The 27996-nt window shown below is 38.6% G+C and overlaps 1 protein-coding gene across 7 annotated transcripts in view; it reads left to right on the top strand.

Moving 5' to 3' along the window:
* The window catches only part of NUP58 (nucleoporin 58), a 40733-nt gene extending 20409 nt beyond the window's left edge, over positions 1-20324 (top strand). For 2 of the 7 annotated variants that reach the window (XM_075139905.1, XM_075139904.1), the window contains exons 13-16: positions 588-789; positions 6827-6925; positions 9839-9934; positions 15446-17557. In XM_075139905.1, coding sequence (XP_074996006.1) covers positions 588-789; positions 6827-6925; positions 9839-9934; positions 15446-15615 — 567 coding nt within the window. In that variant the 3' untranslated portion in view covers positions 15616-17557. Of the gene's footprint in view, positions 1-587; positions 3391-6826; positions 6926-9838; positions 9935-12202; positions 14554-15445; positions 17558-20062 lie in introns of those variants that run through there. The other 5 variants (XM_075139907.1, XM_075139908.1, XM_075139910.1 and 2 more) reach the window with 5 other exon arrangements.
* Positions 20325-27996: the final 7672 nt, after the last annotated feature.

Genomic DNA, 27996 nt, shown 5'->3' with positions numbered 1-27996 from the left:
ACACAACAGACTTGGGCTACTTGTTAGTCTAAAGCAGAATGATCTATTGCATTTGCACTGCATTACATAGTTGATGAAACGCATCAGAAACAAGAGTGAATTCTAAAATTCTGGTAGCTTCTTTATCTTTGTGCTAAGAAAGAAATGCAAGTGAAAGGAAGGAAAGAAATACAGGCGAAAGTGATAGGGAGCAAAAGCAGACTCCATGCAGAAAGGGTAGCACTGAAGAACTGTGTTATTTTGTGTTGTAAGCTAGTAATGTGGCTGTATTTTGCCTCTTAGGTCAGCTAGTACAGTGATACCAATTGAATTGTGCTGATTTACACCAACTCTGAAAGGTTTTGATACCATTCAGTATGTTTGTTACGCTTGACTGCATTGCAGAATTTAAGAAAGGAACCTGTTCTGGCTGTAGCTGATGCAAAACAGTTCTCTGCAGCTCATAGCCTGACTAGATCCTTTCAGGTTGAGGGGGGCTTTTTTTTTTTAAGGGAATGTTATTTATAACTCAGTGTCTCTTTTGTTATTAAGTTAAGGTTTTATGTCAAATACACTGAACTAAAATGGCTTCCCCCCACCCCCTTCAGATGCTCAAAGACCAATACCTTGGCTACAGGAAAACCTTTCTGGGAGATGCCATGGATGTGTTTGAGGCAAGACGAACAGAAGCTAAGAAGTGGCAGAGCGCGCCACGTGTTACCACTGGACCGACCCCTTTCAGCAACATACCAAATGCAGCAGCCGTTGCGATGGCTGCAACACTTACTCAGCAGCAACAGCCTGCTACAGGTCTGAGTGCATTCAAGTTATAGATTATTAGTGTTACGACAATAGTAAATTTGTGTAAAATTTTCTATGAAGTCTTCCTTTGTGTTAGACTAAAAATCTAAACGTTGTGATGAGCAAAGTTACTGATACATAGCCAATAGAAAAATGCAGGGTAGACTTAGCAATAATTATACAACAGATACTTAACCTTGTGAATTTACTTGTATTAGTGATGTTTACTGTATTGTTCTAACTTACCCCTTGGAATGTGAGTCTTCACTCTTAAGTAACATCTCTGAATACACATAGTATAGCCTCTTTCCAGAATTGTATGGTTATAGTAAATTATTTCAAATCGGTGAGGAGAGAATATCTAAATGCATATTACCTTTTTCTTATGTAAAATTAATAATGCATTTTTATATGGCACTTTGGAACTGTAAAATGAAAAATGCTGTAGAACAGGAAGGATAGTGGAGCAAACATGTAGAATAGGAAGGCGGGTGCCTGGCTTTCTATTTTATAGCCAACTCCTTTGTCAGGGTGATGTTGGAGCAGTTTTTGCTTGCCATTCTGCTGTTGTGAATAAATATTAGAGAAAGTAGAGTGGATCAGTGGTTCTGTGTGTGCATGTGTGTAAGAGGAAGACCAAAACAGAGGAACATTAACGACCCACTGTTAATGAAGAATGGATATGTATGGCAAAGGAAATAACTTAAGGCACCTTAGTTGACATTGTTATACTAACCAACACTTCTCAGAGGGGGATCCCTGAATGTAGACAATTGAATTAATATTTAATCATTTAACAGAAATAAGATAAATTCCATGTAATTTTACTTGAACATGGATATGTGTCTATGTCAGCAAATTACGAAAAGCATAGGTAACTTCATTCTACCATTTATTTTCTAAAAAGTTTATTGTAAGTGTACTGAAAGTCATATTAGCACCTTTTCCTTCTCTTGTCTTATAACAGCAGTCATATTGTGAATGGTTTTAATTAGAGACCTATGCAGCAACCACCCTAAGTTTGACAAATTATTAGACTGTGCTTGCCTTCTCCATAAAAGGAAAATACAATGTGCTTCCAGCCCTGGCTCTTATAAACAGCAAGGAGATGAGTTTAAAAGACAAATGTGCTGAAATATTTTGAACACAACAACAAATGAAGTCTTTATGAAATATTTCTCTTCTAAATTTCCATCATAGACTACAGTCTTCCTGTTGCTGCTATGTTAATCCATGGAAATTTTGTTGAAGTGACATCTGCAAGAGTCTGGTTTTAAACAGAAAACATGAGATAATGTCATGTCACGCTTTGGGGTTTTTAATACAGGTAGAAGTGTGGCTTGTGCAGCCTAATGTTGCCAAAGTAGTTCCCTCTCCCTTCATCTTTCTCCTTGTCTCGTGTTTTTTTAAAATACTCTCCACGGTCATTACAGGATTAGTTGTGTATGACAGTCATATACTTGGGATGTCCCATTTAAAGTTACGCTTGCATTTTCATGAATTGGGGTGAGGGAATTTAACTTCCTCTTCCTAATCCAGATTCAAGAGAACTGGTAATAACTTTGGTAAATTGATGCCACTTATGGCATGACTTCATGAATATTCTCTTAGGAGTAGGAGTGAAGAGAGGGGGGAAAAAAAAAAAGCAGAATTGACCTGTACCAACACACCCAAGGTAAGGTGACTTTATACCTTTAGGTATTTTGTAACATTTTGTAGTGAAAGGAGCAATTGGGAGTGTGTGTAGGTTGGTTTTAGGTGGGGTTTTTTTGGTTGGTTGTTTTGGCGAAGTATTTCAAAAGCCAAAAATTTGCCAACTACAAGAGTGGTGCAGATAGAACAAAGCCATTAAGTTATGTCAAACATGCCAACAAAAGTAGACAACAATTTGTTTACTACTTATTCAGTTGGAATACTGTTACCCTCCATGCAACTCACTTGAGGACCTGGAGAAATAGAGGTAGATTGATGTTTTGAGTGGCACTTCAAGAGTACTTAAAACTCTTAGAAAATAGGGTTAGATGGTACTTGAAGTCATCTTTTCTGTTCCTCTAGCTCAAAAGCAGGATTAGTCAGCCCTGAACTATTTCAGAGATATCTTAAAGTCTTAAAAGCTTGCTAGAAAGGAAAATTTCACAGCTTTCCTAAATTACTGATTTCAGTGCTTGACTTTTTCCCAACAACTTACTTGAAACTTCCTAGCTTCACATTAAGGCTGCCGCTTTTTGTCTTACTCTTAGTGGAAAAGGAGAAGAATCTATTCTTTCAGCTTTGCAGGAATCTTTAAATATTTAAAGAGTGCCTCCTCTTCATGTCCTTTTCCTTGTTTGAGTTTTCAGATGGTCACTTGCTGCAGTAAAACTGCAAATGTTTGCGTGTTTTAACTTTGTATTATGTTACTATGAATTTGATAAACTATCTGCTAGAAATTAAAATCACACCTATTTCTTTGAAAGATCTAATCCTAAAGAGTGGGATAGATAAGGAATGGTAGAAGGTTATGAGAGAAAAGACTATGAAATGAGGTGTATGTGAAGGGGGGGGAGGGAGTGTCTGTGTAATACCTGACCTGCTGTTGCTGTTCTTGAAGATAAGAATAAAACAAGAAAATTAATCTGGGCTTTAAAGTTTTTGACTAAAATCCAATATACGGTACTCTAATATTGAGGGATCAGGATGGTTAGTCTCTTTTTTAAAAATACTTGATGTTTACATGGTTAAGTCTATTTTATAAGATTAATTAAGAGTTAGTTACTGTTCTTTCTCTGAAAAAGATAAATAATTTATTTTAAATTTGTGTTCAGAAGTCAAAAGTTTAGTAGCTACATCTAGGCTGTGGGATCAGGGAATGTTTCCCCAGTTCCTGGGTGTTGATATGCACCCTATTGTTGATATTTATTTTATCTCTGTATGCCAAGACATGTCTGGTTTCTACTGAAATAAATGAAGCCAGTGGATCCCGGCCATATAGAAGAAAGGGAGCAAAGATGCACTCCACTGGTGTCCTGGGATGGATTATTATCCATTAGGATGATTAGGACACCAGGACTGGCGTGCACACTGAAGCACAATTTTTGTGCAGTTTTTTGAAGCTAGAGTTATTAAAATTATGCTTAAGTCTTGTCTGCACACAACCTTTCTCCCTAGTTTAGCACTTTTGTTCTGATCACAGCTTTATTGGTAGCAGTGAGGTTGGTCATGCTTTTGTGCAGTAGCAGCTAGAGTTTCAACCACTGCCTCGCCTGCACCTTCCCTGAGCCGTCTTGAACAGCATGGAAGTTAAAATGATGGTGACTAGTCTACCTATTATTATTGATGCAACTAAAGTAAAAGATTTTAAAGGAAATTAAAGCCTAGTAAACTAAGCTGTGAATGCATAAGGCTGAAACGTTTTTTTTTTCTGGTAAGACTAAGTTGTCTTAAAGAAATGCTTTTCTTCAAGCTCACCTTTCCTCCTCTAAAAATAAATAAAGTACCCCCCCCAACAACTTAGTTACTCTCTCCTTAACTGGTGAAGTGCAGAGTTAGTCAAAGCATTATCAAGCTATTAGCACACTTTGTTATGTTTTGACTTGTATGAGATTGAAATGCTAATGGGAAAGGATACTGAAATTTTTATAGCACTTAAAATTTTTATTGTGTCATTTGATATTAACCTTGGTTAAAATTAGTCAGTGTATTACTTTGTCAGAATCAGATCTAAGTTGTGACACTAAATTTGTTCACTGTTAGGACCAGCTGTGATTTAAAAAATTGCAGAATGTCACTTTAGGAAATCTGGCTGACCTGACTGGACTCTCTGTAGTGGGTCCTATTCATAAAACTGAAATGCTCTACAGGGCAAATACATCAAGTTTTAAAATGTTAAAATACTTGTTATAAAGAATTTGACTCATATGTGTAATAGCCAGAAGTGCCAATTTTTTGCTATTACTTTTGGCATTGAAGAATCTTTATTACTAGGTTTTTGCTATTGAAGATTATGTTTACTTACAAGAACTACAAGTAGTGATGATGCCTTCAGAACTTTATGGTACAAAATCAACAAATATCATACGCTCTTGCTCAATGAAAAGCTTGTTAGCCTGAGGCATAAGATCCTGCTTTATATAATCTGAGGTGTTTTAGAATAATGTTTTTTACTGGCTCTAAAAAGCGTGTTGCGTTTGGTAAAAAGCTTGGCCTGGAGGACTGTAGTGTTTTGTTTTAAGGTCTTCCACTAACAGTGCCTCCTACTGAGATAGAAACCTGTGCACTTGAGAGAGAAGGAACTGGATATGTGTTTTTGGGTTCTTCTTCTATTTTATTAGATGACTAACTGAATTGTGTAGGGTTTTTTTGTTTCTTTTTATCGATAACAATTTTCTTCTTATTTTTAAAGAGCTGCTAGGTAGATGTATCAGTATTTAAACTGGATGTAAACAAGTTTAGTTTGAAATTTATGTGAAAATTTGTAATTACAACATCTGATACACTTTTTTTTTTCAGTTGAAAAAATAGCTTGGGTTTCCCAACTATTCCCTGCTAAGCACAGGCTGAAAGCTAAGAACTTAAGTTGCCCTTAAAATTTAGTTTAACACTACTTTGAGTATACAGATGTCATTCAGCTTGGATCACATAAGAATTTTGTGTTCCTAGCAAAAAATGTTACTTTTCAATATACAGTGCCTTTCGCTTGATTCAAAATGATTTTCCATTTAAATCTTCAAATACTGAAATGATTTTAAAAGCTTGATATATATACATTTTAAAACTCTAGGTAAATATTAGTAACAGGAAACTTTGTAGTACGAAGGAAGAAATTTTGAATGAAAATAAGGCCGAATGTGGTAATGATTTAGGAAAAAGACTGAAATCATCTGAGCTTTATAGTAATATTTGAATAAATCACCACTTTCACAGATGCAGTACATGAAGTATGTTCAAAGATGGAGAAGGCTATCTTGAGGGAAGGTGTGAATGTGGATTAAGAGTTTGGCACTGTATTTTATCTTCAATGGTTAAACTTTTTAACTAGTGCACTGAAAACTGTTTGAAAAAGACAGGAATATAAGATTGTACTGTGAAAACTGTCAAAATATATTAATTATTTATCAGAATTAATTATTTTAAAATGTGTTAGTAACGGGCTAGCAAGTTGATTCTTTATTCCCCAAGGCTAAGGCAAAAAAGAAAAAAGGAACTGAGGCTGTAAATTTCATCTTGGCAGACTGAAAATGTTTTTTTTGACAGTCCTGCATCTTAGTGTGAATATGCAGGGAAAGTACTGTCAAGTTTTTTTAATTATGGGACAAACTCTGACTCTGAAATTTTGAATGTATCTAATTCATTAAGGTACACAGAACTGTGCCTTTTGTAAATGTTTATTTAAACAGGTGATTTGACTAGTTTACCTTATTGAATGGTGTTATGTAGCAGAGCTTAACAGAACTCAGTTATCACTTGTGTGGAAAAGATATGAATTGTCATGTTACTGTGTAATTGACTTGCTTAAAAATGAACAATAAATTTAATAAAATAAAGTCATTGTCTTGTTTTTTATCTTAGTGTTCTGTTTAAATTTGGATGGAATACTTTAGTAGTTTTGAAGATTCCTATTTATTAAATAAATTAACTTTTGGTAATATAGTTTTAGTTACATTAGTGTCAGTTCTTCTGTTTTTAATTTGAAGGTTTTCCCTTATTCTGATTCCATTAATACAGCTGGCAAAATGTTGTTACCTGTGAGTTCTCTCAAGGTTTTTATTAATGTTTTAAAGTTTAAGGTGAGACTGGTTAACTTTTAAAAATACTAAATGATGTTATTATCATGTTATTAGTATTGACTAGTTTCACCTTATTACAATCACTGTTTTCTTAGATTTTTATTAGGTGGACATAGAGGCAGACAGTTAGGTGAAGAATTTTGATGAGGTAAAGTTTGGGATCTTAATGGGATTTGTTGAAAGCAATGATGTTCACATTATCAAATACTTGAATAAATAAATAAAGGACCTCTTTACTATGAAAGAGTAAGGCAAGTTTGTTCTCATTTTTTTTATACCAGGGCCACAGCCATCTCTGGGAGTTAGTTTTGGAACGCCATTCGGCTCAGGTATTGGCACTGGCTTGCAATCAAGTGGCTTAGGTTCTTCAAGCCTTGGAGGTACACTTTAACTTTTCTAATCTTTCATTTAATTATTATACCGCACATCTGAATCTCTTGCAAACCTTTAACTCCACTAAGAGGATGATCTGTTTCAGGGAAAGTCCTTACAATTTGGCAGTCTGTGCTTTCCAAACCTCTTCATGCCTTGCAGAAGGAGTTGCTAAGGCTAATAAGCCATTGTAGTGAAAACTCAGGATGAACAGGATGAAGTAATCACATAGAAGTTCTGTTCTTAGAGCTAGGGAAGTACATAAAGTACATCCTTTTGTAACTACAGCTTGACTTAATTTTACATATATGAAAGTTAGGCACCCGAGACATGGGATCATGCTGTAGCTAATCCATAGAAGTTTTTCACCTGTATGTACAACTGTTAACTATGGGGACCCATTTCTGCTTGGATTAAAATAAGAATAAATGCTAAAAAATTACTACAGTTCTGGGATCTGCTTGCTGAAACATATTTGCTTTAGCTGTCACTCTGTCCCTCAGTGCTGAGGTGGAAAAAAAATCCCTCCTCAAGCTTGAAAAAGCAACATTTGAAAGTGAGGGAAAAATACTTATCAAAATGTTAATAGTGCTGGTGGGGAATATATTCCAAGAGGATGCATGACTGTGAAAGAGTAGGCGGTAATAAAAAAATTATAAAATTAATGTGGACCTTTTCATTTAAATGTAGTGAATTCTCAGTAGTAGAACTACAAGTAGAATCTAAGTGATTAGTAGAATCTAATCTGCATGTAAATTTCCTATCTATATAGGTCAGGGGTTTCTACAGTGCAAGTCAAAAGACACTAGTGTCCTCTGAAGCTTTTGTATGAGATCTGCAAAGAAAATTATTACATCTGCTCAGCACAAACATAATGTGTTGTGGTTTTTCTTGTTACATCCTCTCCTCTCTGCAGCCTCAGTCCGCATCCCTACATTTTGCCGCTTTATGAGCCGAACATGTGAATCGATGTTACAATGTATTTAAAATAATTAAACATCACTTGGTATTGGAAAGATGATGTAACTTGAATGTTACATCAGTTTTACCTTAAATGATCATCTTGAAACTATCTTTAAATTTACCGGTGTCCTTTCTCATCAGATTTTAAGCTTTTTCAGATAAAAGAAAGTCCATACACCTAAACAGGAAAAATAACCGAGAATAGTGGGCTAAAAGGAAAGTACTTCTGAATTACCAGGTCATTCCCACAATGTTTTATATGCCTTAAAAAAAACTATAAAATTCTTCCTTTTCAACCAAAGAGGTTGTAGACTAAAGATTGTTTATGTATGTTCACCAATCTTGCCAATGTAAATTAAAGAACATTTTCTTTTAAATTGATGGACAACTGCTTCTAGTTTTGTCTTAGAAGCCTAACTTGTATTCTTTTTTTGCTAGTTCTCTGCCTAGGAAGACATTTGCTTGCATTTCATCTATTCTGTATTAATTTGCAAAATTTTCGTCTTCTGACAAATCAAGAAGACTATCTGATAGAAGCACGTGTAGAAGAATAAAGGAATACATGCAAAATATCCTGCAGGTGTACTCTTGGAAACAACTTAGCAGAATGAATACTTGAGATTTTTTTTTAGGGTTTTTTTTGAACAGGACAATTTTTAATGTATACTCCTGAAACATCATTTTAATTGAGGAAATTTGCTCTCTTTCCATGGTAAATATTCTGTGAATTTTGTCAGTGATAAACATAGAGGCTTTTGCATTTAAGTATATAAGATATGTAGCATATAGATCCGATGCTTCATTAAATATTTGCAGACACTTTGCCTGACCATTGGTAATTCATTTCAAACTAGATAGGACAAAAGAGTGTATCATTTAAATAAACTATCTTACGTTCAAATAATACTTGCCATTACATACCCTTAAAAGTTATTTGATTTAAAAATTGCAGAAGACTGGAGAACACTGCTTCAGATAGTGTGTTCAATCCTTACTAGTTTTAAAATCTAAAAATTATTTCTGTAAAGGAATAATAAAGGCTTAATTTGCAGTAAAATACAAGTATTTTCCCTGACACTTGAAACCTAAGATGGGAGCATAATTTCCTCAAATACAAATACTGTTCTCTTCTTGAAAACCTCTTGAAACAGCCAAAATGAAGGAATATATTTCTCTTACTGTTCCTTTTGTCTGGCCTCTATCTCAAACTGCAAATATCAACATAATCTTCCTTTGAAGTGATCTCATATTAATAACACAAGTTGAAATCTTTAAATATTTATATTCTGAAATTATAAATGTCAACTACAAAATTAACAGAATGAGTTTTATTACAGCTATATGTTTATGGCTGCCCTTTATATGATCATTTTTCCCATTAAATGTTGTGAAATTCTGTTTCTATTCTGTATTTAACCTATTTTGTGGTTTCCTAGATAAAGCTGATCCTCAATAATCTTGGGGGGGGGAACGACTCTAAAATAAGCCAAATGTAAACTTAAGAAAATGATTACTCTGTTTCAAGTGTAGAGAATTTTTTTTAAAGTTATGGATGAAGATTGTGGTTTTCTGTAATAGAAGTCATAACTTGTTTCTGAATTTTCTTAGTTTTGGCCCATTCGGTTACTATTTTCTTGCTAATTTAATAGCAATTCAATAGCAATTTCATAAACTCTCGTAGTTTACTTCACCTGTTTTTATAGCTTTTCCTTTACTCAGTTTTGTATTTTGAAGGAAGTATTTTTCTCCAATGCTTTCCTGTTTGCACTGTTTTCTTAATGCAATGCTGTGTTGAGAATAAAATACTCTTGAGGCAATAATCTTTAGGAATATTTGTTTACCAAATAATGCTTAGAATTATGTTTGTTTGGTTTTAGAATACTCGCCCAAAACCTATGTGTCTTTAATCGCTGTGTCTGTAATTTTTTTGTTGTATGTCTTTACTATTATTCTACTAGGATTTGGAAGTAGCTCGGCTTTTGGAAGTAGTGCCACAGGAGCATCATCATTTGGGTTTGGAACTACAAGTAAACCATCAGGAAGTCTAAGTGCAGGTTGGTTTGTTTCTCTTGAATTCAAGTTTATCTTAAAGCAAAAGTGTTATAATGAAACTGCTGCACTCAGTCTAAGAAAGCTACTGAAATGAATGTGCTTGGAGTTGCATGTGTATATAATCATTAAAGTAACTATTTACTTGCTAAATACACATTTCCAGAGTTTTTACGTTCTGTTAAAAGTCTGCTAGGTAGACCATATTGAGTGAGCATTAATGTTTTCTGTTTGATGGTGTCTATCTAATTAGGAGTGGAAGCAGGAGATCAGATGCATCAGATTGGATCAGATGCAGCCTGAGGCACAGAAATGCAGTTACTACTTGAAAGCATAGGCTATACAGTTACTTAACTATTGAAATTAGTGTAGAAATTTGTGACAAATATACCAGTAATTTGACTTCCTGTATTTACAAGTAAAGTTAAAATTATCTTTCAGAAGCCCAGAAGGTTTTCTTAAAACTGTTTATCTGCTTATCCTTTCTATTTCAATAGTAAGTTATAGGTATTATATCTCTCTGCATATATCCATAATTCGTTGTGTCAACTACTTGGAAGACATTTCTGTGGCAATTAAACTATTCAGTACTCCTTTCACTTTTTTGGTTTAATTCTGTTGGTGAGAAAATGAAAATATGGATGCAATTGCTCCTTAACTCAGACGTCTGAAATCTTAGTCACTTCTATAGCTTCCATCTCTATTTACTTATTAAATAGGAGTTTGTTTCTGAGGCAAATAGCTTACTATAGTCTGTCTTACAGTCTTTCTTTAATGACAGATGGAAGGACTATCATGTCTCCTGGGATTGGCTTTTGGTAGCATGTTTCTTTTTTAGAAGAAAAATGTTTAACTGCTGTTAATACAAACATAGCAAGTGGCTGGTATTTATTAGTAAGTGCCCAGTACACTAGTTTGGACCAGCGTTGTGTTAGTTCCCATGCTTTTCATTTCGTTTTGTTTTTGTCTTGGTTAGTGATGGCTTATGCTGTCAAATTAAGCCTGTAAAGCACCTTAAGCTTTGTATTAAAAGGTGGAAATGGCTCACTAAGCTGGCTGCGTAACATTCGTGAATGTGTAACACCTGGTAAAGTCTTGATAGAACATCTCTGATTTTGCAATATGCAGTGTCTAAGCATGAACCTTCTTTTGCTTTGTTAGTTTTTAATATCAGAAACAAGTGGAAAACTTACACTGCTTACGTTTTTATCTTGTAGCTTATTTTTCCTGAGCCTATATTAAATTACCTATTATTAATATTTATATAAATAGTATGGCAGCATTTCAAGCTGCTAAGTTACAAAGTACATAATTTAGTTTTTAGTATATTAAAAAATATAATTAGAAAACTAGTTGTATGGATCAGTTGTCCACCACTAATGAGGTATCAAACCAAAGTAAATAGGAAGTCTGTCCTAGCTACGTTGGTAGCGTGCAGAGACAATTTAGATGTCATTTTGCTGTATTCCTCAAACCAGGCTTTATCATGGTGGTAATGCCCCCAATCTCTCTTTAGCAGTGAGGGAGTTGGATCCAATAAAATTAAGATTGTTTTCAGTTATCTCAAGAGTCTCAGCTACAGAAGGTGGTAACCAGGAATATAAAAGATTAAATGCAATTCCTGTCATTTTGTGCTTATAAAATAAAATGGTCATGAAATCCTGAACTAGTCTGGGATTATAGAATAGAAACCTCCATAAAAATTTGGTAGCCCAGAAGCACATTAACTTCTACCTTTTATATTCAAAATCATATGCTGTATAGCTTCTGGATTGCATATGATCTTTAGTTTAATTTTATTGAGGGTGTATAAATGGGTTTGAATGATGCCTGAGGCTAGCCAGGTTATGTATTTTTTTTTATTTTAATGTGTCCTGTTTCTTAGATAACATTTACAGGATCCTGAAACAATATTCTGGTTTATATTACCGTATGATAGTTGTATCTTTTTTCTGAATCTTTTTCTTTTGAACAAGCTAGGAAAATGGGGTGAATATGAGTTTTGGGATATACTGTTGTTACTGCTTGTGTTTAGATGTGAGTGCTTAAGTATTTTCCCAAACTAATGTCTAGTAGATGTTCTGTCACTCTGTCCTTCTAGGCTGCTTAGATAATGCTCCAAGTCTCCTCCACATGTTTTCCATCAGTTTAATTTTCATTCTAAAATAAGAACATAGATCCCCAAATTGCTTCTGTCAAGTGTTTATGAGTTAGATTTGCTTTAAAAGATTTGAAAATGTTTCTAGTAGTATTCCTGTTCTTCCCAATTTCAGTTGGTATGTTTGAAGAGAAAATTCTGAGTCCTCTGAAAGTCCTCTGAAAGCATCTTCTAATAGTAAATTGGGCTTACTCCAGGAGCAGTCGTTGTGTCCACTGTGTCAGCAGATGAAAAGCAGAGCAATTGCAGTCTTCTCTCAATTCCTTTAGCGCACACAATTGCAAGGTGGAACAAGTGTCTCAGACTTCCCTCTGAAACACACACAGACACTGTGGAAAGCTGACTCTAAATCAAATCCCAATTAATTCCTACTCTTATTCATTTGATGGCAACCGAAAAGGCTGATGTGAGCGGGATGTTGTAAAGAGCATTAACACTCCCAGAGTGATGGGAAAAGGAAAAAAACTCAGCATTGAATTTATAGATTCAATGTTAAGGGGATGGGGGTATGTACACACACACGCTATTGTTGTGAAAACTGAGATGCTAAATATTCTTTGAAGAGCTGAGTTGAGAATTTGTGTTGGAGACTTATTTTTATTGAAGAGTAGCAGACTTAGTACACAGGATAAGAGATAATCAAGTGGGATCATGGCTGGACATACTCATACTGCTGAAAAATGGACCTGCATATAATCCATGTGTAACTATGAGCAGCTTTTAGATACAGAGGCTACAGTAAATCAGTCAAAGCTGTGCTGGAAATCCTTTTTGATCTAGAGCACCTATTGTGGCATGGGGGGTGAGGGCAGGAATAGATTGCCTTTGAGATCTGCTGAACCAATGTTTATTCCTGTAGTGTTAAAATTAAAAAAACTGTTATGGGGAGGTGTGTACCTCATGTTTGGCTTACCTATCTAAAGGCCTGACTGAAGCAGAGATGCAAAAGCCCAATGAATAAAGTGTACTCTAAGGTCCTTCAGGGAGATGCTAAGTCTATGCCCTCGAAGGGCAGGTTGTCATTTACTTTCTGAAAATAATTGTTTACACATAAGTAATACTAATTTCAACAAAGAAATCGTTGATCACATTGTAGCTATGGTTCAAGACTTTGTGACTCTTCCCTCTAGAACTGAGCTATTCTGTGACCGATTCTCTTTCCTTGCAACAGGAATAAGACTGAATATATACCTTGTTCAAGATTTTTTCCTGAAGATTTTTCATTTGAGTGTTCTGCTTTAGGGTTTGGTTTACTTTTAAGAAAAGAACTTCATACCATGGCCTTGTTATGCTGCCATGATGGGACAAAGCCATTTAGATTAATTTCCCTTCTGCCTTTCTACACTTCTGTGGCTGCCCTAAATGGCACTTCTAATGTAACAGCTATTACTTTCCAAGTTATATCTACATTAACAAGCATGTTCTCAGTCTTCTGTCACAGTTTATGCATCTCTTTCCTATTATAACTTTACTCAAATATAGCTCAGGCTGCCTTCCCTGCATGCTTCAGAATAATCCCTGCATCTAGAAGCAGCTAGGTGGAGGTAATTCATGAACACTTTACCCTTGCCAAGTGAACTCCTGACAGAATAGATCACATACAGCTTTATTATGAATGGCATTCATAATGTTTTCTATAGGAGGCAATGCTTACCTGTTACTCTCAGATACATACTTGAAGTAAAAAGGTAACTTACCAAGAACAGTTTTGGTTATTAAAGATTTTTTTTCATTCATGAGACTCCCTGATGAAGAACAAGTTTATTCTTCTAAAAATCTTATTTGGGATTCAGAGTTAGCAGGAAAATGGGGGAACAGTTGCTTCTGCTTCACCTCTTACATCCTAGGATGAGAGACTAGTTAGTCCGCAAAATTTAGACAAGACCCAAATGAACAATATCATTACTCACACTCTAGATCTACACACTCATGACACTGACAATGAGTTCTGCACAGGCAACTGCATGCTGAAGGACTGCAATTACTGGAATGTAGATAGTGGGGGGTTTTCTTGACAAGATTATGCGGTGTGTAACCCAGGTCCAGACATTGCAGGAGGAAGAGTTTCACGTTATGTTTTGAAGTAATTCTTGATACAAAGTGTCAGTAACAAGGGAGAGAGCAGAAAACATCAGGCTTGTGAGAGCTACTTTGGGATTCTGATGAGTCAACCAGTTTGGTTTTTATTTCTGTGCTCTAAAAATATTTAGGTATTGAGTTGCAGGTAGTGATGTGACCAAAGGATTGCTTTAACTGTCTACTAGAGAACTAACAAAACTATGTTAAGTAATGGATATTGCGAATAAACCCTTTTTTGCTTGTGAACGAGCTCCCATTTTTTCTTAATATTCTAATTGTCTGCAGGTTTCCATGTGCAATTGTATGAAACTATTTGTTAAAATCTTAACTTGCTCATGTCATACTTGTTATTTTGTATGATTGGTTACCTTATTCAGTTTCTTGAGAGAGCAAAAAGCAGAGTTATGAAGTTCTGCTTGTTATTAACTAATATTTGAGAAATTTTTAGCATTCTCTAATAGTTTCAATTATTATCCAAGTTGATTGTGCATAACTGATATAAATTCACAAAAGAAAGTTAAATGAGTTGGTGTTACCATTGCTGAAAAAAAAAAAGGCAGATTTTCTTCAACTGATCTTGTTTTATAGCTGAACCAAACGTTCAATTTGTTTACCTTGATAGAAGAGGGTGGAGGAGCTAAAATAGCACAATTTGCTTACCTAGTCATTCAGTTTTTCCAAAGCTTTGTTTTCAGTGCTGCTTTTTGGTTTAAGTCAAAAAGGGTGTTTTTAAATACCAAGAATTTGGCAAGGATTTTGAGCCTTTTCTGCCTCTCATTTAAGGCATGTTCTGTGCCACGTAGGTTACAAAGACAGGCAAAGGTAGGGCACAGGCTGGGAGCTCGGACTCCAGCTTTGCTGTTTACCTGCTGTGAGTGAAGCGAGTGGGCCACTGTGCACTTCTACTTCTTCCTTCCCTCCCACCCTACGTACGCATTACATATTTAGACTGAAAACTTGAGGAGTTATGTTTCTTCTATTGTACAATTTCAGTGGGACTTTTGGGTGCCACTTTTCTATGGACAATGGTATAATAGACTTGTGATTTAGGGCATAATTGTTTACAATCACTGAGATAGAGTGTGTTAGTGCTGTAATATCCAAGTTGTTGTAGCAAGTCCAAGTGTCTTAGCAATGTGGCATACTGTTGTAGATCCATGTTAGTATGAAGTATTACAAGTAATGGTAATAAAGTGGCTGCTGTTCATAACTCCAAGGAGAATGAACTTGCAATCCTGATATAACTTATGTTTTAAAATATTTTTCCCTCCCTCATAAGGCTTTGGCAGCTCGACTACATCTGGGTTTAACTTCAGCAATCCTGGCATCACAGCATCAGCTGGCCTGACGTTCGGGGTGTCTAATCCTGCATCTGCAGGCTTTGGGACAGGAGGGCAACTTCTTCAGCTGAAGAAACCTCCAGCTGGAAACAAGCGAGGGAAAAGATAGGCAGCCCTTTTAGGGAAGGGGAAGTGAATCAACTTTGTTCATCTGAAAAGTCTATTTTTCTAGATTGATGCATTAATTAAATTGCATCCCAGGAGATTTATAAAAATTTTGCTACTTTTCCCTAGTCTGAAATACAAAATGAAATCATATTGAACAGCTATTTTCTTGTGAATAGAAACCTGTTTATGTATTTTTATTTTTGGCCCTAGTTTTAGAAATGTTCTATACTACATTATTATTAAAGAATCTTGTAAAACCATCTATTTAACCTAATGTTAGTAGCAGAATATTTTTTGTTAATAAGCTTTATACCATATGAATATATGCATATTTGTTTTTTGTACAGATAAAATATATTCTAGTACAAATACTAGAGTTCATATCTTCTGTTCCTGGATATGGCCTTTAAATCTACTTCAGGGTGTTTTTGTGTATATGGATGTAAATATATACAATACACTGCACACATCTGTGTGTATGTATGTGTATATATATATATGTATAAAATACAGATGTGCAAACCTTGCCCCATAGACAGGTCTCCTTTTCTTTGTGTGTGCTGTTTCTCCGTGTTGCCCCGTGGTCCCATATCTTGATGTTCCTAGGAGTTTCAAATAGTGGGTCCCGGGCTATGTCATCATTGCTTCTTGTGTTTTGTTGTTTAAGACCAGCTGAAATACAATGTTTACTATTTCGAAAAATTTGGTAAATAGTGGTTAGTAGCTGGATTTTTTTTAAACCTTTTTCTTGACCCATTTAGCAGCCAACTCTAAAGAAGAGTCTGAGATTTTGACACGGACGTTTTATAGGCAACGTTCCCAAACTGTTTGGTTTTGTTTTTTCTCCTGAGTTGAACAGTAGGGCGTTGCAGGATTTCAGCTGAAAGCTCAGGATGCCACAAGGTCTGTGTGGAAGCAGAGAGTTGTTGGGCTGGATGAGCTTTTCCCTGCAATTGGGGGAGATAGGTTATGCTATTCTAATGAAAACCCAAATTAGCTGTTACAAAACAGGAGTTGATTCACTAGCTGCTTGTTAGCGCTACTAGCATTGACTTAAAAGCAGTTGCGTATCTGCTTTCAATACGAGGTATAGTACAATAAGTTGCTGCTAAGGAATGGAGGAGGAAAATGATGTAATTTGAAGGTTAAAGCTATTGCAACAGTAGTTTATGAATCTTGCATGTTACAACATCATAGCTTGTTGTGCTGCATCTCCAATTCGGCGTGCGCTAGAAATAGCTGGGAAAACATCTTAAGGAGGTACTGCCTTATGTGAGATAAATAATAGATCAATCTTTGCAAATAAAGATACAGGTTGAAGTGTGAACATGGAACTTTGGAGCCGAGTTGCTTTTTATGTAGAAGATGTTTTGTATATAACATGCATCAAAGGAATATTCACAATCATTTTCACAAAAGCACCTTTTTTCTAAAACAGTTACAGTGCATAAGATTTTTTCTAGTACCAGGTCATTTGCTTTCTATTGTTAAAGTGTTATTACCATTTTGTATGTTTTGGAAATGATGTCTGCATTCAGCAGTGATTTGCTCTTTGACAAATGTTCAGTTTGTCACTTGATCGGATAAAATTAAGGGAAACTGAGCACAGAATTCTTCACTTTTGTACTTGTATGTTATTGCATCTTTGTGAGCCGTCTCTTAGGAAGGGATATAATGTGGGGGTTTTTATGTCTAGGAAAAATAAAGCTTACAATTTATTTTGATTTCAACCTTTTTTTAAACTTTTATTGGGCTGCAGTCAAAACTGTAATGTTTGTATTCCTTTGTTATTGCTTTTTTTGATAGTTAATATGTTAAACCACTGGACTCTCTTGTAATGTATTAATTTGTGAAACTAATTCTAAGTGTGTACTGTTTGTCCATATGTGCAACTTACCATTGTGCAAACAATAAAACAATAATGCTGTGATCCTTGTAATACATATTTGCCTATTTGAAAGATCATTTCTTGTTATTCTCCTATATTATAGGAGAAACAAAAACATCATCGGCTAATATGTAGAAATGTTTTTCCTAGAATTTATATAGTGCAAAATTGTTCTTGCTGCAGTTAGGGCCTTGATCTCTGGATTTGAAAGCGGGGGGGTGAGGGGAGGTATTGTATTATGGGTTTGTCTAGAATCTCTTCACAGTGCGCTATGGAAACCTGGATCGTGCTGTAATGTAACACAGCACTAGGTATGGCTTTGTAAATTCGAAAGCAATCTGAGCCTCCTGGATACCTGTGTTCTCTTTCTTTTCACATTAAGTCAACAGTTATGTCCTTAATTTAGCTTAAGTGAAAAAGTGATTATGTAATAGAATAATCACGTGCTGGAGTACAAACTAAAGTCAAAATGGGATTTGAAATAATTATATTCGCAGAATATTACTTGGGTAGTTGAATTTAGCCATGATTTTCAGGGATCAGCACTGTATACACCGTTTCAAATTATTTTTTTTTCCAATTTAAAGACATGTAATATAATTAAAGTGCAAAATACAAATACATTCAAGGTTTGGCTTGGTTTTCTACACAGCAGGTTAAGAAGCTGACCTGTACTTTAACACCATGAAATGAAATCAAGTCTGGCTAGCCGGATACTACCACACTTACTGCTTTCTGGCAGACTGGGAGAGAGGAGGTTGAAATGAGATGGAGCTGGCTGGAGTTTATGCATCTTCCTCACCACAGGAAATCCAAATCCAGCTATACCCCCTCCATCTATGTATTCATAACAACTGCATTTTGAACCTCGATTGCTTTTATAGCATCATTTTTTAAATGAAAATAAAGTTCAGGAATACAGGTTTAGAGGCCTTTTTTAACCTCTTTGACATCAGTGGTAATTCTTTGGATTATTTCTACTATTAACATGAGTAGCGGACTGGAAAAAAAGAGTCATGTCGGCTCTCACGCATTATTGGTTCTAATACCCGGAATGTCTTGGCAGAAGATATGAAAGAAGCACCTTGTAGGTTCTTAATGAGAAATTAAGAGTAACTGTATAGAAAAATCCATCTGTACTGTAAATGCCTTATGCTCTATAAAAGTTTGTTTCCCTAAAACTCTTGTTCAAGTTTATAGCAACAAAGAACTGGCTATGTGCAAAAATTTCCAGCAATAAATTATGCAGGTTTTGGACTAATTGCTGGCATTGTGCTGTTAGGCTGTTTCCCTCTTCCCTCTCAATGCTTTGGCTAGTATCTCCGGACACTGATGGACGGTTAAAGCATCACAGTAGTAGATTTGTACAACTTCTCATGAAAATCAACAGTTGGGCTTAGGGAGGGGACTGACACCGAGTTGATGCCCACAGCAGCTCTGGGAGGCAGCGGTTACCCGCTGCGACGGTGCCCGTGGAGCTTCAACCCAGCTATAACATGCAACCTCCGCCCAACCGGACAGGTAGGTTACTTAAAAGGACGGAGGTGGTGACGGGGGAGAAGTGTGGGGAGAGAGGAGGGGATGTAGAGCACAAGGCTTCCTTCTGTGAATGGGACGACTCGTTTTAATTCAGTTTGGGATCATTTCTTCTGAACTCAATGCTGAGTATTTATATGCTGGTATTTTTCTAGTCCCAAATCAACTGAGCTTGTAATATAATTTTTTGTATTAGTTGACTGTTGCATTTACTAGGTAGAAATAGATGATCGTAGCAGTTTTATTTTCTACATAGTGACATTTTTTTACTTGTAGGGGAAAAAAAATATAAATTAACCCCATAACCAAAGGAATTTAAAAAAAAAAAATACAAAATTAAGGGAGTCCTATCAGGATTCCAATAGCTCTGTTGGAGAATGCTGCTTTCATCAGGTGGCAGGAGGCTGCCAGGCACATACTGCCATTACAAAGCCCTTGCAGGCTTAGCTGTTATGCAGTATGTCACCTTCCTTTTCCAGGTCATTCACATTCTCTTACACTTTTTTTTTAAGGTAGTAGGATTTTGTTAAACTTCAATATTTGAACGATCCTTCTGATCTATTTGACTCCTGTTGTTATGAGGTCTATTACTTAATGCTTTTTTACTCAGCCTCCGGAATTTAATCTTTATAGCCTATTGCTGCAGTTGAAGTGCCAAGTGAGGAGGTGAGTAGGCTACGTGTTACTTTAACACTGGTAACTTTTCCAAAGAATGGTTTGCTTTCTGTTTTCTCACCTTTTAGAAGTAAGGCAATTCTAGCTTATTACGGCCAGGTTATGATTAAGTTTAGAAGCTTCTACAAACTGGAAAAGCTTCTGGGTTGATCTTACTTTTGTTTGAGTATAGATCTGCCCCACTGGGATATCAGGTCAATTCTGTTGAACAGGTGCGTGGAAAACTTGGAGTATGTGCTCCTGTCCTAAACAGGTCAATAGCTGAACAGGCGAAAGGTATTTTACTTATTTGTTCAACTAATGTTTCACAGACTGATGGATTTCCCTCTTTCTTTTCTCTTCAATGCAGGTGTCACTGTACAGCATGTGCTTGGGCAGCAGCAGGACAGGAGCTTTCTAGAACGTCGTGTAATTGCTTCCAAAATCCAGTTCTGATTAAAGGCTGGTGTATATCTCCTGGGCAAGAAATCCCTTGCTGGCTCTGTGTATTTAATGTGGCATGTTGTGGTAACAGGTTATGCTTCAGAGGTGATGATCCCAGTCACAAAAGCAAGCTAGGATGATGAGGTTTTGATCAGACACTTCGATGTAGTAAAAAGGGAAAGAAACACAGACTTGACCCATACTCAAAATAAAGTATTCAAAATCAAACTATTTATTATATGCAACTTGAAATTCTGAAAAATACCATGTACTCTTAATAAGAGAAGAAGGGGTAAGTTCTCACAGGGGGAAAAAAAATTGTGACAGGCAGCTTGAGTAGACTTTCAGTTGGGTGAAACCTTGGGGAAAAAAATACGCACAGACTATGTACACTTGGGTAGCTAAAGCTAGTCTATTAACTCCATGGTTAAGTACCTAAGTAGAAGCTACTCTAAACTGAAAAAACACCGAGAACCTCTAATCCTGTTAACAGTGTTAGCATTTCTTGGCTGTCTGGACTACCGTTATTTCTTTATCAACATACATGTAAAGGAATAGAACCTTTGAGCATAAACGCTTTTGCTGTTGTTCTATCCAGGGATAAGGTAAGGTATATGTGATAACGGAGTACTTACTGGAAAAAAGTCCACCTTTCAAAAAAAGCCTTGGCATGGGTGGGCCCAAATGCTAAATGGATGCAATGGCAGTGAGCAGTTAGACCAGCTCTGCCCTAGTCCTTAGTAGTGTGGGGACATCTCTCCATCTCTGCTGGAGATGGGTGGAGGAGTGATGGTGAGCATACCTGTATCTTACCAGTGTGTTGCCTTTGTTGTTCCGTGCAGCTGTGCTCGGCACAGCTCTCCAGCGTGTTGCCTCCTTTATCCTTAACAGCAATGCCAAAGGCAGCATTACCTGATTTAGCATCAGGTGGGACAAAGTGAACCGACAGAAGTGATAGCAAAAGGAACGTGCTAGCCTTAATGCCAAGGAAATGAGTCTTGGCAATGCACATTATACCGGTTTCAAATAGGAACGGTCTTTTTTTCTTTTACCTTTTATTTTGGCTGCTGGCTAAGGGAACTGGTGGCTGTCTGAAGGAACTCACTGCAGCTAACATCGCCATTGCTTACCCCCACGGTAGCAGTGTAATGCTTAAGCGACAAGAATAGCTTTCAACGAGCAGGCAGGTGTTTGCATACCTCCGGCAGCCAAACTAGAAGCAAGCCTTATCCCTGGGAGGGCGAGACCTGCTTTGGCTGTTAGCTAAGCTTGCGCAGTACAGACCACAAGGGCAAAGCTCCTACTTGGTCCGGCGGTAGCGAAGTGAAGTTGATGCTGAGCTGTGCTCTGAGAGTAAAGAGGGAAGGCTTTTAACGTTGTTTATGTTGGCTTCAGGCACGGTAATGCTCTCAGTGCCAACAGCAACCTCCTGCTTGTATCGGAGATGTGCAGAAGTGGCTGGAACCACAGGGAGGCTGTGGCAGCTCATTCAGATTGCCCTGCGCAGGGCAAGAATCGCTGTACTGCAGATGTAGGTCTAATGCAAATGCCTATTACCTTAAATTTATACTTTATTCGTAACAATATTTTGCTAGAAATGCTTTTCTGAGTAATTTGTCGCTTTACACTTGAGAAGTGTCACCCCCCTCTCCCCACGCTTTATTTCTGGTGCCGCAGCAGCCAGCACAGCTGCTGTTTGTTGCTCTGTCATGGTGATACCCACAGGGTGGTGGTGATGGGGTTTGCCAGGCTTCAGAGCTGCTGAGGAGTACTGGGGCAAAAGGGATACTTGGATAAGATTGTGGGCTCTGACAGATGGATGGTGATAGCATTCCAGCAACGACAGAAATAGTAACATTAAAAAACAGATGCCCTTGCTGAGTGGTGGATGTATCATTTAAAGTTAGCCCTGAGAATGGAGGGAGCAGGGTTGAAATCTAAAGCCTCATTGCAAGGTTATATCACCTTGAAGGGAAGTCGTGTTTGATCTGTGCTATTGATGTCAAGTAAAATAGCAATGATGCAAGCAGATACAGTCTTTTTTACTTCTTTTGTAAGCAGTGTAAAAAAATGTCCTGATCTAGAAAATATTCTTGTTAATTTTCTGCACCAAGTTGTTGCTTCTTGTTCATCTACACTAATAATCCCTACTGCAAATTAAGTTGTAGTTTAAGTCCCGTTGAATCATACCAAGAGGAGAAGCACCTTTTCTTGTGTGAGCTCATTAATCTGTACTGTACAGGCAGCGATCTGGGCTACAGCTGCACAGTGATGCTGCTTTCACTGTATTGTGTCTAAATCCTTGCCTTGCGCTCTGGCATTAGGTGGTGAGCAATAGTAAAATTCTGTTTCTCTTCCTACGTTTGATAAATTTATGCTCTGTGCAGCATAAATTGGAGTGTGAATGTGGAAAATTCCTGTACTTTGGGGTTTTTCTTTTTTCAGTTGAAATAACTTTATAATAATGATGCCTTGTCAAATTGGCCAGTCGTACTGGGAGGGCAGGCTGTGGAAAGATGGATTTAGTCCATAATAAGTATTCTTTCTCTCTTCTTGTCTGAGGAGGGGAAACAAAGCTAAAATTCTTTCTTTTTTGCTAGTGGCTCAAGTGGTTGGTTACAGCAGAAATAACAACTCGATTAGGAAACAGCACCCTTTCAATCTGAAGATGTGCACATCAGCTTTGTGTCTTTTCTACTGTAACGGCAATCATCTGTTGGGTCTGCAGTAAGTGGGAGCTCCAAAAGTCAATGTACTAACACTCCTGGGAGAAGAGCGGCACAGTTGTATTGATCGCAGCCAAGTAGTCGGACAATGCTAACAAACTCCCTAAAGCCCCGGTCCGACAGGGCTCAGTATTGAAACTGGGGGATGTTTTCTGAGAAAAACTCCTTCTTAACTTGCTGCAACGTTGCCCTCATGAATTTGGAGGGAGATGTGCCCGAGCACCTACAGATACTGTTACCCGATCACCTGGCTCCCCTCAGCGTTGCATCCCTTAGCCCCGTTATCGAGACAGCGGTGCATTTCGGAGCCAGCCGTGCGATACTGGAGGTGTCTGCATCGGCTGTGATAATGTGGTGCCAGCGCTGATGGCCGCTGTCCCTGCTGTGCACGCCGGCACAGCGAGCGCTGGTAGCAGAAGCCGAGCTTTGCCTAGCGATGTGCTTGGTGCCGGTGCAGCCACTGCAGATTGACAGCCCAGCCCTCGAGGAGTGTGCTAACTTCGTATCATTTCAGTCAAAGTTATTTTTACAGTCCTTTGACTCTTTCTGTGAGTATTTTTTCTTGGGTCATCTTGTTCTAATTATTTTCCAGGAAATGAGAGCCAATAAAAGAAAGCCATTCTGTTATGAATACACGTGTATTTTAAAATGTAGATATTAAATATGTTCCCCAAGCAGAAATAAAAAAAAGTCCGGCTTATGCAAGTAATACCACAATCAGAGTAGCAGTTTGGGCTTTTAAATATACGGATGGTGTTTAAATAATACTTACCATAGGTATTGCTACGCTAGTGTAAAAGATAGCTAATAACCAGGGCAGGCAGAGAAGGAAACCCTGCTAAGTTAAGCTCCTATGTTCTGGTAACTATCCTCACTTTGGGAATTACAGTAGTATGACCTGTCAGCAAGGACTGCACTCTTGCTTACAACAGTTCTCTGTACAAAAACCATAGCGATGGTGTTTCAGTAACGCTACCCTTCCCACTAACTTCACATGGGGGCAGCAAGGCATCGCTTTATCAGCGGGGAAATACGGTTTTACCTGAGAAGCGACTTTGCTGGGATAAATGTACAAGATGCAGGGACTTCTGACTCCACGGTGATTTGTTTATAAGTTTAAAAAAAACCCAAACAACAAAACAGTTTTTTAAATAGCTAAACCCCTACATACTCAGCTTGGCTTTCAGACGGGAATTGATTCCATTATTTTATATTACCAGGAAGAGGAATCTCTACCGATGAAGCGTTAAGCTGCAATATGTAAGTGTACAAACTGCAAACAGCTCTTGCAGTAAGCATGGCCTGGCTTTTACATGCCGAGGGATCTAAACGATAGTACCGTGATGATGAATTCTGGCTTTTCTCTGGGAGAAGGTGGGAGAAGACTTCAGGTTATGAGTTTTAACTTGCAATCCTGATTTACTCATTGTGGCCACACCTGCAGAGCCAAAGTAATTCCTGAATCCAGATTTTCGAGGTTTCTGTTGAGGTTTCAAAATTGTTTAAAAGTAATGATGTAACGGTAGATACGCTAGCTAAATATAACGAGAAAGGTACATAAATGCCTGTTCGGCATCCAGGGCTGGGCAATGAAAAGCAGGTAATCTCACGTGTACCCAAGTGGATAAAATCTATTTACTGTTGACTAGGCTACCCAGAATGAAACCGAATATCCCAAAGAGGAAGAGAAGAAAGCATCCATACACCGTCTAAAGTTTCTCCAATGGGTCGAAAGGAAAAGGGGAGAGGAGTTGCTGCCTGTTTTGTGTCTCTCTTACCGTCAAGGGAATGGGGCAAGTTGCAGAGCATGGGTTAGAAATACGATAGGGAAAGCAAAACATCCCTAACAGCAAGGGCTGCTTACACACCCACAGAAACTCTCGGCAGCTCGCAGCGTCGCGTCGCAGGGTTTTCCTTTTCCTAACTGTAAAAAGGTTCCAACCAAAATAGACAGAGATACAGAAGAAGGTGACAGGTCTGTGTTCCTGCTTTATCTTGGAGAATTTGTAAGAGGGACACCCGAGGGGGAGGGAGAGGGACTGTTGTTTCTTACTTATTATTGTTGCAGCTTCCTCTGATTTGTCCTTTCTCTTCTTCCCTTCCTGCCCAACGCGCGCTGGCACAGCCAGCCCCGACAAATGTTTGCGGTACCTCGCTGTGACCGGTTCAGCAGCTCAGACACAAGGCGGGGTGTCCTTGGTTTTCCCCCTTTGAACTGGGAGCGGTTAAGGACAAAAGACATGCTTTTGCATTATCCCTCTGTTCATGCCTTTCCTATTTCTGATCTCATTTGTTCCTATTTCTTTGTTCATTTAACATGGAAGCAGTTGTATTTGCAAGGAGCTTTAGCAAATGAGGCCTGCAAACGAAAGGAAAGCAAAGCACCGTGTTCTGAAGGCCCATAAAGGCTTTTTAAAAAAATCCCATCTGTAGAGGGACTGTAGTAGTAAACCAGCTAACAGTCACTTGGGCACCCGGTGGCGATTACCCAGCAGCAGCTTTGCCTGCAAGGATCAGCGTCCCGCTCCGGCACCTGCGCAGGGGCTGCGTCGCAGCTCTGTGCCCGGGCACGCAGGCGTGCCGGCATCGCGCTCGCTCGGCCAGCGCGACGGCTGGACACTGGGTCCCATAAAAGCTGTAACGTGCTGTAAATGTACTTATTCCCTATGCTGCTGCACAGGCAGTTTGCAGTTCAGAGTGTTAAAAATGATACGGAAAATGCACTTTATCAGTTTCAGACAACTAACAAAAGTAATTTTAACAAATCTTATTTTCCCTGCTCTAAATGAGAAGATTTCGCAGGTAACACAGAACAGCATGTGGGTTCTTCAGCTGACTGTGAAACAAAACGTGGTATTTGCTTTCCTGCGATCATGCTTTTGGCTTGAGAATGGCAAAGAACATTTCTACTAAGCCAAAGGCCTCAGAAAACTACAACTGGTAGTAGTAGAAGCTCGGATACTTTTCGAAAAAATAAAATAAAATTGAAGCAGATAATAGAGATGTATAGACTATGTGATCGTTATTAATATCTCTAGGCTTTAAAAATCTTTGCCCACTCTAATGTATATGTTAAAAGCTGCAAGATGCTTAGTTTGATGGGAAATGGAATGTGGCGGCCTTAGTAATGGGTTTAATTTACATCGAAAAGGATCGAGTTAGTGTTATGAAATTGCTAGACACAAGAAAGGAAGTAAAAAAGTTGCAGAGCAGCTACTTCTGTTTTTTGGGTGTGGTGGGGTTTTTTTTGTGCTATAAATTTTAATTAATACAAATTTTACCTGATCAGCTTGTAAAGACAGCTAGAAAAAAATCTTTGCTAATTACTCTATCGCTAACTACATTCTAAAGCACTTTGCAAAGTGCAAAATGTTCTAAGTTTTACGAAAGCATAGTAAGGTGTGCTGTTATCTCTGGTTTTACCCAGACAAGTCAAGGCAAATTCTTGAATATATAAAGTACCTGTTCCAGATAATCTCTGCAAGGGATCTGGTGCTGGTATTTTGTTGTGATCAAGGCTCCTAACTGGGAATACATATGTGCTAGATAAATAAAAAGTAGACTATCTTCTAATAGGCTGTTATTGCTATTGGAAGAGATCCACCTTCCACTATCAGCGGAACCATCGACTCGAAGGATGGGGCTGGGAAAGTATTTTGCTTGCCATGTATAAAAGAATCAAGAAGCTGCTTTTCTTATTATGAAAATGTCAGTCCAACCCAGATTTAAAGAAAATGACCTTGTAGGAAGACCTCTGTGAATGAAGGTGTTTAACAGCTGCCCTGCTGTCACTCGGGGCTGCCAGACACCTCGACAGGTCACTGACGGGCGCTCATGGTTTTGACTCCTTCCCCAGACGAGCCCCTTCCCTTGCCCGTGCCTCGATGCTGACCCACAGCACGGGGGTGCCTTGGGCAATGGGTGCTCTGGGCGATGCGGGCCGATTGCATTAAATCTGTCATTGGTCACGACTGTCTGTGGTGTGCTCCTGACCCCAAACAGAACGTGCTAGAGCTGACAGCTCTGGTAACTGCTAATCAGGTTTTGAGATGGAGAATCTCAAACTCCATCATTCGAATCCCTGCAAGTTTCTTCTCGTCCGTCCAGCTGGGTTGATACGGGCGACGCAGAACCTGTCCCACTGCAATCCCGCTTTTCATCTTGATAGCTACAAGCTTTTCCAAAGGTTGGCTGCTCTGGGTTACTAATCCTCTCTGGGGTAAGGCACGAGATGTGTGGGAACCACCTCTGCACCCTGCCCTTGCAGTGGCGTGGCTTGGCTGCGGGCTGAGCTGGGAAGGGGACACAGCTGGGAAATAACTCGCTGGGAGCAGCAGCGAAGCTGAGGGGGCAAAATGCAATTACCTGGGCTGTAATTTGACCAGAATCTGCTGGTCCAGACTAATACCTCTGTGAAAGCCTGCAGCTGTCTAGGAGCGGCTGAAAGGAGTGAGAACAAAAGAGAGAGATGAAAATGGAGGGGGAAGGACTGGTATGTTACTAGTGAAAGGCAATAATTTGATTGAAGACGAAAAGCTTGAAAGAATGAGACAAATAAATCTAATTTTGCAGCCACCTTCCTTGCAGTGAAATGACATGGCAGCAGGATTTAAAAGAGCTACAGTTATCAGAGCCATCCCGTTTTCTGCCTTTTTATTGAAAGAAGTATTTTTTACTTGATGTCTTGTAAGCAAAAGCTCTGGTTGGTAATATGCGAGTTGTTTTTAATCTCTCCATAAAGTCAAACTTTACTGGCACTTCAGCAGCTCGGGCGTGTTCGACAGAGCATCCCTGCGCCCTTCCTCGCGCCGCCGCTGCCGGCGAAGCAGTCGGGAGGCAAAAATACCGCGTGCATTCGGAGCGGCAGCGTGTGACCCGCACCGCGGCCGCAGCGGGGCCTGGCTGCCGCTCCCCGGGGCTGCTTTTTTGGGGGCTGGAGGCGGGATTGCCTTCGGTCGTAGCGCCCGGCGGACCGCCGGGGAGGAGGGTCCCCGCGGGCGGTGATGCCGCCGCTCCCGACCGCCGCCCGCTCCGCGGCCCCCTCCCCGTGGCGGGCAGGGGCGCGGGGCCGCCCCGTCGGGGCGGGGCGGGCGCATGCGCGCTGGGCCGCCGCCGCTGCCTATAAGGGCGGGGC

This window comes from Calonectris borealis, chromosome 1 (genome assembly GCF_964195595.1).
Source record: "Calonectris borealis chromosome 1, bCalBor7.hap1.2, whole genome shotgun sequence".
NCBI classification, from domain to species: Eukaryota; Metazoa; Chordata; class Aves; order Procellariiformes; family Procellariidae; genus Calonectris; species Calonectris borealis.
This window is presented reverse-complemented; position numbering and strand designations above follow the sequence as displayed.